The following is a 15290-nucleotide window of genomic DNA, read 5'->3' as shown; positions in this document are numbered from 1 at the left end:
GTTCATTTATAAATGCAAAAACCCACATTTTTAACTTACCATTGGCTGCTTGACCTTGATTAGCACCAAAAGCATTCTGGGAAGGCCCACTTGTTCCAAAAGCATTCTGGGACGGCAAAGCTCCACCAAATGCACTTTGGGTTTGTTTCTGAGGATTCCCAAATGCATTAGGAGTCGCAGTTGCTCCAAATGAAAACCCTGTCCCTTGCGCTCCAAAGCCAGTTCCAGAACTAGTGCCCTGTGTTCCAAAGGCTGTTCCAGTACTAGCGCCCTGTGTTCCGAAGGCTGTTCCAGTACTAGAGCCCTGTGTTCCGAAGGCTGTTCCAGTACTAGTGCCCTGTGTTCCAAAGGCTGTTCCAGTACTAGCACCCTGTGTTCCGAAGGCTGTTCCAGTACTAGTGCCCTGTGTTCCAAAGGCTGTTCCAGTACTAGCACCCTGTGTTCCGAAGGCTGTTCCAGTACTAGAGCCCTGTGTTCCGAAGGCCGTTCCTGCACTTTGCCCTACAGAATTACCACCAAAACTGAACAGCCCAGTACCAGCTGTCTGGGTGTCACTTTTCGCACCAACTGTGGCACCAAACATGAACAATCCACTGGATTGAGATTGTTGCTGCTGTTGTTGCTGCTGAGTACTGTTATTACTGTTAGAAGTACTGTTACTACCACTGCCAAATGTGAACAAACCAGACGGCTTGGCTCCAACACCTCCCGTTACTTGGGCAGCTGTCTGACCAAAGACAGACCCAGTGCCCGTTTGGGAGGCAGCGGCGGCACCAAAATTAAAACCTGCTGAGGACTGAGTGATCCCTGTAGAGAAATTAAATCCACTACTGGCTGTTGTAGTTTGTGTAGTGGCACCACCAGGGTTAAAAAGGGGCCCTGTTGTGCCTTTAGCTTGTGATGCTGCAGTACCAACAGAGGCAGCAAAATTAAAGACGCCATTAGCTTGGGTTGTGTTCGTATTTCCAAATCCTGTGCCACCACTTGGGGCAGCAGTAGTGTTGCTAGATCCACCAAAGGAGAAGACACTGCTCTGCGTGACCCCTGTCGAGCCAAACCCCAGTTGTGCCGATGATGCTGTAGTTGGAGCACCACCAAAAGTGGCGCCAATGGTTCCAGCGCTGGTGGAAGTAGTGCCAAAGCCACCAAATGTCGTGCCAGTGGTTCCTCCTGCACCAGTAGAAGTGGTGCCAAAGGTAAATCCAGTGGTGCCTGAAGTGGTGGTGGTGCTTGCTGTGGTGCTTGCAGTAGCTCCCAACCCACCTGAAGTGAGGAAGTTGAACATAAACACACTCATCACATAGAGACTAAATGTCTATCACTGCAACTGCCTAATTCTGATAAAACCAAATGTTCTAACATACCATGCTGTTTGTAATACATGAAAATGATTACTTGAAGGTATATTATACAAACATTCTTTGTGAATTTTTAAAATGTGTGAATTCTGTATAATTAAAGTTAAATGGTGTAAAAGCTTCTTTCAGATTACTGATAAATGATTACCCTTCAAAATCTATGAACTGAAGTCGACACAAAAGAAACCTCTTCCTTCATATAAAGAACCTCATGTTAGAGTAAGACTCATGATCTCAGACATTTTATCTATATATAACAAGCTTCACTAAGAAAACAAACTAATTGTCACTGTTGTCGCAGCTACAATCTGTGCCAGTGTGTCCAGTGTGGGGTTGAATTTTTCAATTCTTTATTTGACTGCAACTCCAACTGGGGGAATAAGGCAAACAAAATTAACACTTTATTTCTTTGCTGAGCCTCCAGTCTCAAAAAATAACTCACCAAAAGAGAACCCTGTACCAGGTGCTGGAGATGGCTGTGTGGTGGTGGAACTAAAGCCAAAGGTAGCCTTTGTAGTACCAACTGTTGTCACAGTATTAGTCTGTGAAAAAAATATACAAATACATTATTAAATGGATAATTTCTTTTTCATTCTGCTGTTATCCAGGCAACAAATTACGAGCAGTGGATTTAACTTACTTCAAGTAAAGCAGTGGTTTTTCAATGATAATATTCTGATTTCATTATTGGAAATTATATTTTTTAAATCTCATTTTTTAACAGATTATTAGTAATAACACTCTATCTGTAGATATCACATTCAGATGAATTAATTTTAATTGGGGCTGATAGATTTGTAAAGTCTATGATGATGATCATAATGACCCACAACCCTTTTCAATACCCACCTGGCCAAATACAGGCGCCGTGGTATTAGCTGGTGACGTAGCACCAACCCCCTGCCCAAACATGGCACCATAGGCCGGAGGTGGTGCTGCAGGCGTAGTTGTCTGCTGGGTGCCACCGCCAACACCACCAAAACTGAACCCACTTTTCGGCTGAGTGGTGGTGGTGCCAGTTCCTGACGTTGTAGAGGTGGTGTTTGTCATACCGAAACTAAACCCACTCGCACCCGGGGCAGCTCCTGTTGACACTCCCGTTCCCATGGCTGAAGTAGATGTTGTGGCTGGGTCCTTGCCAAAGGAGAAACCTCCTGTAGGTGGCGCTGTTGATGTGGCTGCAGAAGATAAGCCACCAGCTAAGCCAGCAGCACTACTTTGGCTGCTTGTACTCTGACCAAAAACTGGTGTAAAACTAGGTGTTGTGGAAGCCTGGGATGCCCCCAACGTTCCAAAATTAATCCCACCTGCTGGAGTTGTACTTGGAGTGGAGTTTGTGCTGCCACCTATGGAGGAGGACTGTGATGATGTTACTGTGGGAGTGGCCGACACAACAGGGAATGCTGGCTTAAATGAAAACTGTGACTGAGTCTGAGCAGATGACTGAGAACTGGTATTTTCCTGTTTAGTGTCTCCACCTACATTTTTGTTTGCCTTATCTGATGCGGCTGCACCAAACTGCAAGCCACCAGGTGCTACTGCAGTTGCATGGGCAACAGTCTCTGACCCTGAAGTCTTGGATTGACTTGTCGTGGGCAAGCTGCTCAAACCTGTGCTCTGACTGACAGGAGTAGGCAATGTCAAACTAAAACCTGTGGCAGAAGTAGTTGTTGTTCCTGCTGTTGTTGATACAGTTGTCGTACCCGTTGTTGATGACGATGAAGCGTTGGAACTTGAAGATGGCAGATTTAAAGAAAATCCACCACTTACAGTTGTTGTTGCTGCTGTTGTGGGCAGGGAAATGTTACTGACCGATATCGATGTGGTCACAGTGGACAGAGTGCTGCTTTGACTGGCCAAAGATGTTTCACTTGCCTGTTGTAACTTCTGTTTATCTGTAACATAATTAAACGTCAACAGAAATAATTCACAATACATGAATTACAATAAAAATCATGCAACAGTAAACAATTGAGCTCTATAAGCTAGCTTGTCAAAAAATGTTGCTATCTTATTTCATCAAAGACAAACACTGAATGCTAGACTTATAAAAAAAAAAACATTTTTTCTGGACATTTCAACACTTTTGTCTTTATAAGCAAAGTTTACAATTTATAAAACTGTTATCAGTATTACAATCCATAAAACCATTTTTGAGTTCATGTATGTAGTTTTTGAGACACTTGCATCAGGTTTATAAAGAGTGCTCACTCATGATGTTAAAAATAAGAATTAAAGCACTTGGGAGTTTGTAATAATTTTTTTTTTGTCAACTAATGCACGGTGTATGCTTTTATGAGCCTCTCTCCAAACCAAATAATAATTCCTTTATGATTTAATTCAAAAAAAGTTTTTAAACAAATCATAAAAACACTTTTTCTCACACCAAAATTAAATTTTAGACAATTTACTTCACAAGTTTATACCTTTCTTCTCCTGCAACCCTTTGTCCACCATGGCTAACATATGATCCAATCTCTTCTCTGCCATCTCACGATCTTTTTCATAATCTTCTGGAGAGGGTATAAAGTATGGTTCTACCTGTTTCTGAAAAGAAAAAAATAATCAAAATATAATAACAGAAAAATAATAAGAAAAAGGAAAAAAATCAACTATCAACTACATATGTCGGGACAGATAAAGCAATGATTCATCACAAGGAGAAAATGTTCCTTTTCCCCCAAGAAATTTCCTGGAGAAAACCTTTAATATAATTAATATAGTTTCAATATTGTGAGAAATTCAATACTGTCATAAGCCTGATGTTTGGAATTAGTTGCTATCACTCTACCTGTTTATTCAGCATATCTGGTGCGATATGTATCTGCCCCATTCTTCGTTTTGCTGAACCTATCGTTTTCTGCGGAAATAAATTTCTCTTTGGAGTAGACATAGTGTTGGAGACCTCGTCATGTTCTGATTGGCTCTCCTTTGAGGCAGGGGCTTCATCATTTTTATTTGCTGTTGCTTCTTCTCTACTAGAAAATTATAAGAAAACTTCTTGCTGATGAAGGTTTACCAGTCGTAGTCTTCCAATGTTACTATCAGCAATGGATGAAAGATGTGTGTGTGTGTTAGAGAGAGAGAGAGAGAGAGAGAGAGAGAGAGAGAGAGAGAGAGAGAGAGAGAGAGAGAGAGAGAGAGAGAGAGAGAGAGAGAGAGAGAGAGAGAGGAGAGGGAGGGAGGGAGGCAGGGGGTGGAGGGTCCTACCTTGGGCTACTCCTATTGCTATCTCCTATTGCACTGTCCGAGTCTTTAGAACTTCTGTCCAAGCTGGCCGGAGTGCTGGCCCTGCTGTGACTGGATATAGATTTCCTCTTCTTTTCTTTGAGCTGAAACACAGATAAAAACTCACAAAAAAAAGTCACTAATGCTGTCATTACAACGATCCACCAAAAGAGCACAAAATAGGCACTGAACCCTACTACAATTTTCCATAAAGGACATTAATGAGTGATCCAAGGTAAAAATGATGACCTTTGATGAAGAATTTGACAGCACTTTAGATCACCATATTTAATATTTACCCAATAGAGTCTTTTCCACGAAATCGTGAGCATGCGCAGTTCGCGCCATTTTGTGCGGGACTGTTTCTCAGGGGGAAAGAGTAGAAGGCACTGAGTAGAAGGGGCCTTCGGTACTTTTGTAGTATACCCCCCACCCTGTAACTTTCTGTAACTTTCACTTTTCAAACAGTTTTTTACATTTTATTGTTTATCTATGTCAAAGCTGTTGAAATAAAATGCTTTTGTAATTACCTGTGGACTTTTTATTAGTGTTAATCACGTTTAATCCAGCCCATTGAAATACAAAGTTAGAATCTTCAATTTACACCCGCAGTCAATAACTTGCCGCATTTTCGTTGGCTAACTCTAAGGTAATTTTATGTGAACAAGTAGCTCATAATAATTTCACAGAGGAAATCCAAGTATACAATGTATCAATCCTATGTTCACATAAAATAAGGTAGAGTTAGCCAACAAAAACGCAGCAAGTTATTGACTGCGGTTACATTGTAAATTCTCACATTGTATTTCAATGGGGTGGATTAAACGTGATTAAAACTAATAAAAAGACCACAGGTAATTACAAAAACATTTTATTTCAACAGCTTTGACATAGGTGCAAAAGACACTGTAAAAAATGTTTGAAAAATGAAGGTTTCAGGAAGTTACAGGGTGGGGGGGGTATACTTCAAAAGTACCGAATGTCCTATCTTTGCTGTCGATGAGGTAAGTTTTTAGTTCTTTCATTGAAAAGTCATCAGGTACTTCTGCTTAATTTCTATTCCAACTGCTCCCATGAATGTGTTTTCGAAAAAAATCAAGTGATAACATGTTACGAAACTTTGAAAATTCAGATTGAAATGAGCACTCCTCGATATGGCGTCCGTCGTGTACACTCCACACTTTCCCCCTGAAACTTCAAATCCCGCAAAATCTCGCGTTCCCACGGATAATTTAGCGGAAGACACGTGACCGTGGAAAAGACTCTATTGTACAGAGGGCATTAACCTCTCCACACCAAGAGTGTACAGTGTGCAGACTTGTGAAAATGAAGATAAAAATGGTTGTCCACTACGCTGTTAAATATCCCAGATAATTCTTACCTTCTGCTTCTGAATCCATCTTTTAGATGAGCTCAATGAACTGAGAATGGGATTGTTCTTGTTGCTTTTGGCTCTTTTTGCCGAGCTGTGTTTTATATGATACTCCCGATTATCCTGTCCAGCAGACGACAGTGCAGGTCTTTTTAAGGAGGATATCCTTTTGGGGGAAAAGTTCATGCCCAGTTCTCCATTTGGAAAAGCTGGCATGTGGGTCTCTGGACTTTTCTCTGTCATTTTCATCTGTTTCCTATATTTTAAAAATAGAATTTTTAAAAAATTCAAAATCAATTTTGTTTTTCTGCACTGTAAAATGTAAACCAAGATGGTTTTCTCAATATAAATAGAATTCCGTAAGTCATACCTAGAAATTAAGTTTTTAATTAAAATGTTTAATGGAGTCTATTCTCATAAAAGGTATATAAACTAATGTTGAAAATGGCTGGACATCTAACTCCAGGTTGGGCTATATCTACTGCTTTGGTAATATCATGGCATTTACCTCTTTTTACTGGCTTTCTCTGGTGTTGAAATAGTGGTGTTCAGTTCTTCCTCAGTGGCAATTTTTCTTTTTCTGAATTGAGCAAATTTTTACAAAATACTTAATATCGACAAAATGTGACAACTGATTAATGTCAGTCAAAAAGGGTAAGAAACAGGACATTTAGATGTATACCACTAATTTTTATCATTATAATCTAAGCATATCTTCTTAATTAAACCGTATATATTTTCTCTTTATTTGAAGCTCATTCATGAGCAAACAGCAGACAAGATTATAATATACTAAATTTGATGCATATGCTTTGTATTGCAATTTGACCAAAGAAAACAAAATATTTCACTTTTTTTTCATATTTCAATCTTTTTTTTTAAACATATATATCCTTTCTTTAGTTCCACATCCCAATCTGCCTAAAAAATCATTCCACATTTGGGAAAAAAGAAAAGTTATCTTAGTACAGTGAACCCAGTAATAAAACAAAACATGCGTTACAACAATAGTTTCTCCAAACAACAGATACCAAAATAGTAAGTGAAAAGAATGCAAGTAAGTCATCTTCAGCCCTCTACAGAAACTAATATAACATTCATTGCAAGTGCACAAAATAGCGAATGAATTCTTTGCTGAAGAACACAGGTCAATTAATCATTATAACTCATTTAAGGGTTGGGCACAGCCTGGGCCTCCCTTAGCTTCAAGGGGGTACCCCCCCCCCTCCCAATGTGCACAACAAGACAGAATTTGGCAAATTTTCCATCCATATGCATAAAATCGTGCCAACTATATTATATTTGCCCAAAGGAAGACAATTTCTTTTCATTCTTGCCCCCCCCCCTCCCCCCCGGCCCCACACCCCATTTAAATCTACCATTAGTAAGTGTGCATGGCAGCCATCTAACCTTTTCTGAGATTCTTTGAGTGCAGCTATGATAGTCTGGGCATCACATGGGTTAGGCTTCTTACTGCCGTCAGGACTCTGGAGTCTGGAAAGGACATCATCATGGGGTTATAAAAATACTTCAATTTGTTTTCTTACTTCATATTTATTATTTCCTTTTTTTTGCATACAGAACAAAAACAACTACTATTATGTCAATGTTCCTAATTTAAGTAGAAGAAAACATGACTTTTACTCTGCCAAACCAAAAAACACTACAAAAATGAAAGACAAGGACAAATGCATGAAGACATATACATGTACTAGCTATGTGCATATCGAGACATACAACACTGAACTCCAACATGCACACTGCTCTCATGGGCAGACAATTTCCATCCTACTTGGCTTTCTCTGTCTTCTCCCCCCATTCTCCCTCCTTCTCCCTCCCTCTCACTTTCCAACCCCCCCACCTCTCTCTCTGTCAATGGCTAAATCAAGTAATCATTCCATCCCTGTGCTCTTCATATAAATGCAAAGTTATCCTTGTGCCACACATGCACATGAACACACACACACACGCATGTACGCACGCACGCACACACACAGCAACTTACATAGAATGACTCCATGGAGAAACCCCGGGATTGGGGCTAGCTATCCTCACAGTGCACCTCTTCTCATTCATCTCGGCTACACGGCTCAAGTTTAACAGTGGCTTCTGATACGGCTTCAGATGCACTGTGGGTACACCTAGCCCCGGGTGTGTTGTCTCCGGCACCGGCGAACATACAGACTCGAATAATGTAGATCTCCCTGAATAGGGTGCGGTCACACTGGGTCTGTCAACACTAGCAGGACTGAAGTGGAATTGAATTTAAGTAATATTATAAGAATCAGGTGAAATAGGTTTTTCAAATGGCTTATGTGTAAAGGTGGAAAATTGACCAAAAGGTCAAAAGACATGCATCATAGGTAATGGTTAGCCCTTTTCAGAAACATCTGACTTTTTTGACCACATAATTTCTCTCAAGTTATTCATCTTCACAACTGCAGAAAACAGTGTTATCTGTTCACTTGTGAAAACAAAAGAAAAAAAAGCAGAATACCTGACAGAGAAACAAACACTGTAAATGTTACAGAAAATGTCAACATTTTTTAATAGATGAATGATATTTTCTCAAGCCTTGAAGGCCATGTGAAATTATGACATAAGTGACCAAAGACTTATATCATTCATCCAGTATCTGTCTTGCCATTAAAAAAATAATAATAAAACAAAACAAAATAAAATAAAATAAAATAGATAGATAGACAGACAGAGAGTTAGATGACTGGATAGATAGATTAATAGATAGGAACTTCTTATTTATTGCCTGACCTTGCCACATGAGGGTGAACCCGTGTCACTCGAGGAAGTGGGTTTCCCGCCTCTGGTCCCAGTCTCCTTCTGACAAAACTTCCGCTACTCGGAACTGCATTCAGAAAACTTGAGGATAAAAAACTTGAATTCGGGGTATTGGTCCTACTCCTAATTGGAGACTGCAGACCCATGGACCCATTGTTCAGGGATAAATCTGAATTGTAAAAGTGGCTGTTTTCTTTGTAGGAAGAGTTCATTTTTGAGTTTGATTTTGGTGAAGAGTGTTTGAGTTTGTGAAATCCTTCCGTCTGAGACATCGGTTGCATTTTGTTGATGCTGAATCCATTCATCATTTCTGCTGGCTTCAGTATAACCTGATTGAAAAAATTGTCAATGAGTGATTATTCAAAAGATTATTTTAATAGAAAGCCTGGCTGACAGTGACAGACAACAGGGCAATTTTTCAAATTTTCTCTGGATAAACTTCCATGGTCTACATAACATGAATGCCCCAATAATGCTGTGACATGAACATTACACTAATTCTGAGGGTAAAATACTTAATTGATTCAACTAATTTTGCAGTGTAATTTTGATGAAACCGTACTGTAACATTTGACACTGACAAGGTCTGCTTCATTTCCACAGCAATGAAAGGCATACTTACTTCGAGCAGACAACCGCGGTGGACTTTCCAGATCTTCACTGCAACAGCTCCGATTAGGCATACTATACACAAAACAACAGTGTAATGTAGTCCTAAAATATATCCCCCAAGAAATAAAGACGTGGATATAAATAAAAGGCGAATATTTTGCGAGTTTTCCCACATGATTTTCAAATACCCTCGCACATCTTTTGAACAAGATGGCGGGCAGGAAGTTTTCAGCATTAAATGAAAATACGTCGTGTGATTTGTCTTTGTCGATAATGAAGAGACAAATATTGTGCAAATTATACGGTCATTACGTTGGTTTTTAACATCAAATGTTGGTATATGGTTTATACAAAACATCGGCTAGTATACTATATTACTAATCATATATGCTACACAAAATCAAATATTTTAATAACAACGAAATGAAAATAAAAGATCTTACTGAATCACGCACACCGTGCAGAAAATAAGGGCCGCTGTCAGAACGCGATTTTGATTGGTCAAAATAAATCAAATAGGCCATTCGAAAATAGGCGGCCATTTCGGAAGGTTTAAACAGGGATTTACTCCTGTGAAAGGTAAATACTGCTGTACTGTCCATGTTATATGCCATATTCAGAATTGAAAAATATTCCTAAATATATGTCATTGGACACGATCATCGTCTTTAATCGGAAATCATTGCGAAGTGACTTATTGCAGTTTGCTAATTTTAGTGTTTGTTCCTTCCTAGGGAGGTTTGGTAGTGGCAATAGATTGGTTACGACTGTTTCACTCTCTCTCTAGGCTAGACTTGACTCCAATATTCCTAGGTTAAGCACTACTTAACAGTTATTCACTTTTTAATTTTCCATAAAGTCCTCGGAGAATGCCAGGTGCGTCTCACCAAATAAGAGCGGGGGAGGGGGGGGGGGGGTCTTAACTCATTTTACAGCAAGTTCACTGAATTCAAGGGTTGCTTTCCCTTTAATCAAACAAATTGATTACTAAAGGTACAGTTTCTGAAATTTTTCAGTCAGAGTCATAGGTATCTTGCCCGTGGCAGTTGCTCACATACTAAAAAAAGGCACTAGACTACTAAAAACATTTTAATTTTATATAACACTAGCCGACATTTAGACCCCCATTGCCAAAATGGCAAGGAGAATAGATTTTTTTTTATGTTTGGAATACTCATTGCTGCCTACATATATAATTAAATAATAATCAGTTGTCTGAATATGGTTTTTATTTTTTCAGAAGCTGCCTTCATCCAAGATGAGTTTTGATTTCACCTTGCCACTGTGTAAAGATGACTTGTTGAACAGAACAGGTGCCAGCCAGTATGTGGTGGATGAAGTCTACAGTATCAGGCAGCTGCCGGGCAAGCTGCAGGGTAATCTTAATTATCTGATTTAAAAAATTTTTTACAGAAATAAACAATTACAAACATTACCGTGGTATCTCTCTCTCACTCACACATGCGTTCACACACATTGTCACGTGCCCAAACATGAATACATGCATACACATGTGCATGCGGGCACACACGCACAATTCTTACCACTAAACATTCCTTCAGTCAGCATTACAAAGAGGCCATGAAAAGCCAATTTTATGGTATATTAATGTTTGGCAAGTGTGTTTTGTAATTTGACGTTCCAGTCACTCAAGTCTTGATGGATGTGCTCTCTTTCAGAATGTAGAAGTGCTTTCAGAGCCAAGGGACCAAGAGCCATGTTAGAGGCCTTTGATTCACTTTTCAGTGTTCTTACGTAAGTTGCTTTAATATTTGTTTTCAACATTTTAATATGTGATATATATAAAATATGAAATATAAAATGAATATGAAATATTAAGATGCACAGGCTTGTTGTGCTTGTAATCAGCAAATCTGCTATTGTGTTGGATGTTTTATAAGCTGCTGTTTACATTGGAAATTTTATTTTGGACTGGCACTTGTAATATTGTGTGATTTTGGACTGGCACTTGTAATAAAATATTGTGTGATTTTGGACTGGCACTTGTAATATTGTGTGATTTTGGACTGGCACTTGTAATATTGTGAGAAAAATAAATTTTGACACAAATTTATTATCTTACATGATGCTATGTCTGAGACATTTTTAAAATCCTTTTCCTTATTACTGTAAAGATTTTAAATTTTTTATTGACAGACATCAGCATAACATTGAGTTTGGACTAAGGGAAGAAACGTGGGAACTTTTACTGAAAGGTTTGGGATTTGTTTATTTTAACGTATCATTTCATCTCCATCCAATGCTCATAAGAATGGCACCTTTTTTCTGTTGAAGTTGAGCTCTTGTCTAACTATTTATGGCAAAATGGTTACCAGTTATATTTTATGGATATGTTGCATAATAAGTTTCATAATCTTCTTAGAACATCAGTGGAATAAAATTAAAATGAAAACAAAAAAAGGATTAAAGAAATCTTCAGATATAAGTGGTTAACATTTGAAAATGATACAATAATCAGTTGCAAAATTTTGTCAGTCATTTTCCATTCACTCAAAAAATGCCATTTTTATTGCAATTCCAAGATGAATAGAAAACCTACTTGTAACTTCTATTATTATTTTTTTGCCTCATCTTCTCCAGTGATGACAGCACACGGCAGTCAACTTCCATCTATCCTGGATGGAGAACTGGACAGTAATGACCGCTTGGACCACTTGAACATCCTGAAGATGACCACATACCTGCTGTGCCAGTTTGTGGAGAGTTTTGAGGCTGAGGCAACCAAACCCAGCGTGAACGCTGCAACAAAGGTGTGCGTGCATGTGTGTGTCTGTGTGTGTGTGTGTGTGTGTGTGTGTGTGTGTGTGTGTGTGTGTGTGTGTGTGTGTGTGTGTGTGTGTGTGTGTGTGTGTGTGTGTGTGTGTGTGAGAGAGAGAGAGAGAGAGAGAGATAGAGAAAGAGAAGTTGGAGAAAGTGCTTACTAGTATATTAATACATTTACGTTTTGGCTCACACTTACATTTTTATTTGAGTTTGTTGTGTATGTATGCCAGTGTGCATGCATGTGTTGGGGGCACATAATTACATACAAATGTGTATGTTAGCCAACTTCAATTCACCCAAATCAAAATTTTGTTCAAAAACTTATGAATTAACATAATAAAAAAGTTTCAAACATCTTTCATTTTTTTTTTTAAACAAATTTTATTATTATATAAGCATTTATGGATCGATATACTTGGTCTAGCTAATAGAGATGTCTTCTGAATATATGAACCATAAGGTCACAACTGTGCATCATCTGATACTTGAATGAAATAACTATGCAAATGTATGCTAACTCCTCCCACTAGGGGCGTGGCAAGGCAAAGAAGAAGGAAGTACTGACAGGTTGGGACTGGGAGGCGGAGCGTGAGAAGAGTGTGCAGACGCTGCTCCAGGTGCTGCAGCTCAACCTGAACAGATTGTGGGACCCGCCTGTGGCAGAGGAGGAGTTTGTGAAGTAAGATACTCATCAAATCTGATTATGCTAATGGCTAATGAGGCTCTTCATTTCACAGGGATTGGGGGTTTATTCATAGGGTAACTAGTGCTCTGCATTAGGATCCCTGGGCCCTGGACTTTTACTGTCTCGTTCCCTGTGATTTCTCAAGATGACTCTACTTCCCTTCCAGCCTGGTCACCTGCTGCTGCTACAAGCTGCTGGAGAACCCCAGTGTCACCAAGAACAGAGTCACCAAAGACGCCATCTTCCACCTCCTGGGGACCATGGTCAAGAAATATAATCATGGTCTTGGTGAGTAGATTGTGTGTAAGAATGGATTAGGATTTTGAACTTGTTGTTGTTGGGAGTACACTTAGGCCCCTCTGACCCTCTGATCAATGTATTTGGCCATTATCGAGAGAATTAACCAAATTCCTCCCCCCCCCCTCTCTTTCTCTCTCTCTCTCTCTCTCTCTCTCTCTCGCTCGTTTGCTCCTGTTGTTTGCAAAAAAAAAAAAAAAAAAAAAAGAGAGAGAGAGAGAGAGAGAGAGAGAGAGAACACATAAAAAAACAGTATCTTGTAGCCAAAATATTTTTACAATTTTGAAAAGGCAAGGTGATGAAGATTTAAGCTACATTGTTGTTTGTGCAATCGCATTTCAATGGCTCCTGTATTGTAGTAATATGTCTGTGGTTCTGTTTCAGGGGCCAGCTTGAAGATCATTCAGCTGTTACAGCACTTCGAGCACCTGTCCAGCCCCCTAGCCCAGGGTCTGGAGCTCTTTGTGACGGAGCTGGGGTTGAAGGGGGTGGTGGGTGAGATCATGAGGTAAGGTTGGTCTGCACGGTGGGTGTGGGTGATGGAGATGGGGTTGAAGGGGGTGGTGGGTGAGATCATGAGGTAAGGGTGGTCTGCAGGGTGGGTGTGGGTGACAGAGCTGGGGTTGAAGGGGGTGGTGGGTGAGATTATGAGGTAAGGGTGGGTGTGTATTGGGGTATCTGACATTATTGGGGTTGAAGGGAGATGGAAGGTGAAATTAACAGGTAAAAGTTGTGCACATCCATAAGCTTAGACACACACATGCATCCATATTATTTCACAATGTTTGGGACATACATCCTCATTCATTTTTCTAAAATTGGATCATAAGTCTTTTGATTAACAGTTTTGATGATGGTTTGTGATGAATTGATAGTTGCTTTGATATGTTTATTTTAGTTCAAATAACTTTGGTATTGATTTTGTTTCATTCAATTTTTTCACTCATCTAACCCCAGGGAGCTTGGCAAGATGGACCCCCGGGACCTGGCTCGGGACAACTCCGGAACGCGGGCTTATGCAGCTTTCATGGTGGAGCTAGCAGAGAGGATCCCGGAGGTTATGCTGCCCAATATCAGTGTGCTTATACCACTGTTGGATGGGGAGGTGAGTTTTCTGCGGCATCTCAACTTTTTTGTAGTTCTCAGATGGGGAAGTAATTTTTTATTGCAAGGATATCACAAGGTTGTTTTTCTCAGATGTGTTTTCAGCTGCCTGGTATGTTTTGTAATCAATTTATTTTCCTTTTAGGCCTTTTTGACTAAAACAAGTCAAATCAACCCTATTTTGTTTTGCCAGTTTAAGTTGGTTTTAGCATTTGACTAAATTGGCAAGTGTTAGGGCTTCCCCAGAAATTCTGTTATGTTCTGTCATTGTACCAAAATCTCGCGTGTTATCTTCCAGTCCTACTCTATGCGTAACGGGGTGCTGGGAGTACTTGGGGAGATCCTAGTGAAGGTACTCAGCAAAGAAGACCTGGATGCCAACTTGAAAAACACTAGGGACCAGTTTCTGGATAAGTTGGAAGTGAGTTTGAATTTGGTTTGATATAATAAATTTTTTTGTTTTATTTTTATTCTTAGGGGGTGGAGGGGGGGGGGTTATAAATAGAAGCAGTGCAAATTTGATGGTTGCCCAAAAAAACTACTTTTTGGCAGCTTAATTTTGATTTCGAAAATAGTGCCAAATTTTAAGACAAAGACAATAAGCTTAAGCACTGGTCTGAAGTTAATTATGTCTTAATGTGCTTAGTTGTATGTAATTTGCAAATGATTGAATTTGTCAGGTTTTGAAAATGCAATTTTCTTGTTTTATAATTATAAAATTTAAAAAAAATTGAAATTGTTTTAACAGGACCATATCCATGACGTCCATGCATTCGTCCGTAGCAAAGTCCTTCAGGTTTGGCTGACTGTCGTGAACGAGAAGGCCCTCCCTCTGCCTCGGCAGCACCACCTGGTGGACCTTGTGATAGGGAGGCTTCAGGATCGGTCCAGCCAAGTGCGTAAATATGCTGTACAGCTGATCACTGCTTTACTGAGGAGTAACCCCTTTGCTGCTAAGGTTAGTATATTGGGGGTAAAGCCTGGGCTATGTCTGCCAATTTCCAAAAAAAAAAAAAAAAAAAATTGGTTTCTTTTGACTCAGGAAGAATTAGTG

General features: G+C 39.6%; 2 protein-coding genes across 5 annotated transcripts in view; one reads left to right on the top strand and one right to left on the bottom strand.

Annotated features, from left to right (window-relative positions):
* The window catches only part of LOC106169031 (uncharacterized), a 12578-nt gene extending 2719 nt beyond the window's left edge, over positions 1-9859 (bottom strand). Inside the window, exons 1-13 of one of the 3 annotated variants that reach the window (XM_086996108.1) lie at positions 9810-9859; positions 9377-9438; positions 8728-9083; positions 7964-8206; positions 7369-7452; positions 6467-6538; positions 5968-6214; positions 4569-4690; positions 4150-4336; positions 3785-3905; positions 2208-3253; positions 1801-1900; positions 40-1263 (exon numbers count right to left, since the gene is read on the bottom strand). In XM_086996108.1, the coding sequence (XP_086852234.1) occupies positions 40-1263; positions 1801-1900; positions 2208-3253; positions 3785-3905; positions 4150-4336; positions 4569-4690; positions 5968-6214; positions 6467-6538; positions 7369-7452; positions 7964-8206; positions 8728-9062 (3781 nt within the window). In that variant the 5' untranslated portion in view covers positions 9063-9083; positions 9377-9438; positions 9810-9859. Of the gene's footprint in view, positions 1-39; positions 1264-1800; positions 1901-2207; positions 3254-3784; positions 3906-4149; positions 4337-4568; positions 4691-5967; positions 6215-6466; positions 6539-7368; positions 7453-7963; positions 8207-8727; positions 9084-9376; positions 9685-9809 lie in introns of those variants that run through there. The other 2 variants (XM_086996107.1, XM_086996106.1) reach the window with 2 other exon arrangements.
* Positions 9775-15290, top strand: part of LOC106176919 (condensin complex subunit 1) — a 23851-nt gene continuing 18335 nt past the window's right edge. The window contains exons 1-11 of one of the 2 annotated variants that reach the window (XM_086996104.1): positions 9775-9945; positions 10607-10742; positions 11046-11121; positions 11524-11582; positions 11968-12137; positions 12681-12829; positions 13002-13123; positions 13517-13640; positions 14090-14237; positions 14535-14657; positions 14985-15194. In XM_086996104.1, the coding sequence (XP_086852230.1) occupies positions 10625-10742; positions 11046-11121; positions 11524-11582; positions 11968-12137; positions 12681-12829; positions 13002-13123; positions 13517-13640; positions 14090-14237; positions 14535-14657; positions 14985-15194 (1299 nt within the window). In that variant the 5' untranslated portion in view covers positions 9775-9945; positions 10607-10624. Of the gene's footprint in view, positions 9946-10606; positions 10743-11045; positions 11122-11523; positions 11583-11967; positions 12138-12680; positions 12830-13001; positions 13124-13516; positions 13641-13674; positions 13713-14089; positions 14238-14534; positions 14658-14984; positions 15195-15290 lie in introns of those variants that run through there. The other variant, XM_086996105.1, reaches the window with a different exon arrangement.

Source organism: Lingula anatina, chromosome 9 (assembly GCF_051362555.1).
Source record: "Lingula anatina isolate TDL-2025a chromosome 9, LinAna3.0, whole genome shotgun sequence".
Taxonomy (NCBI): Eukaryota; Metazoa; Brachiopoda; class Lingulata; order Lingulida; family Lingulidae; genus Lingula; species Lingula anatina.
Note: the sequence above shows the minus strand (reverse complement) of the source record. Positions and strands in the feature narration are given on the sequence as shown.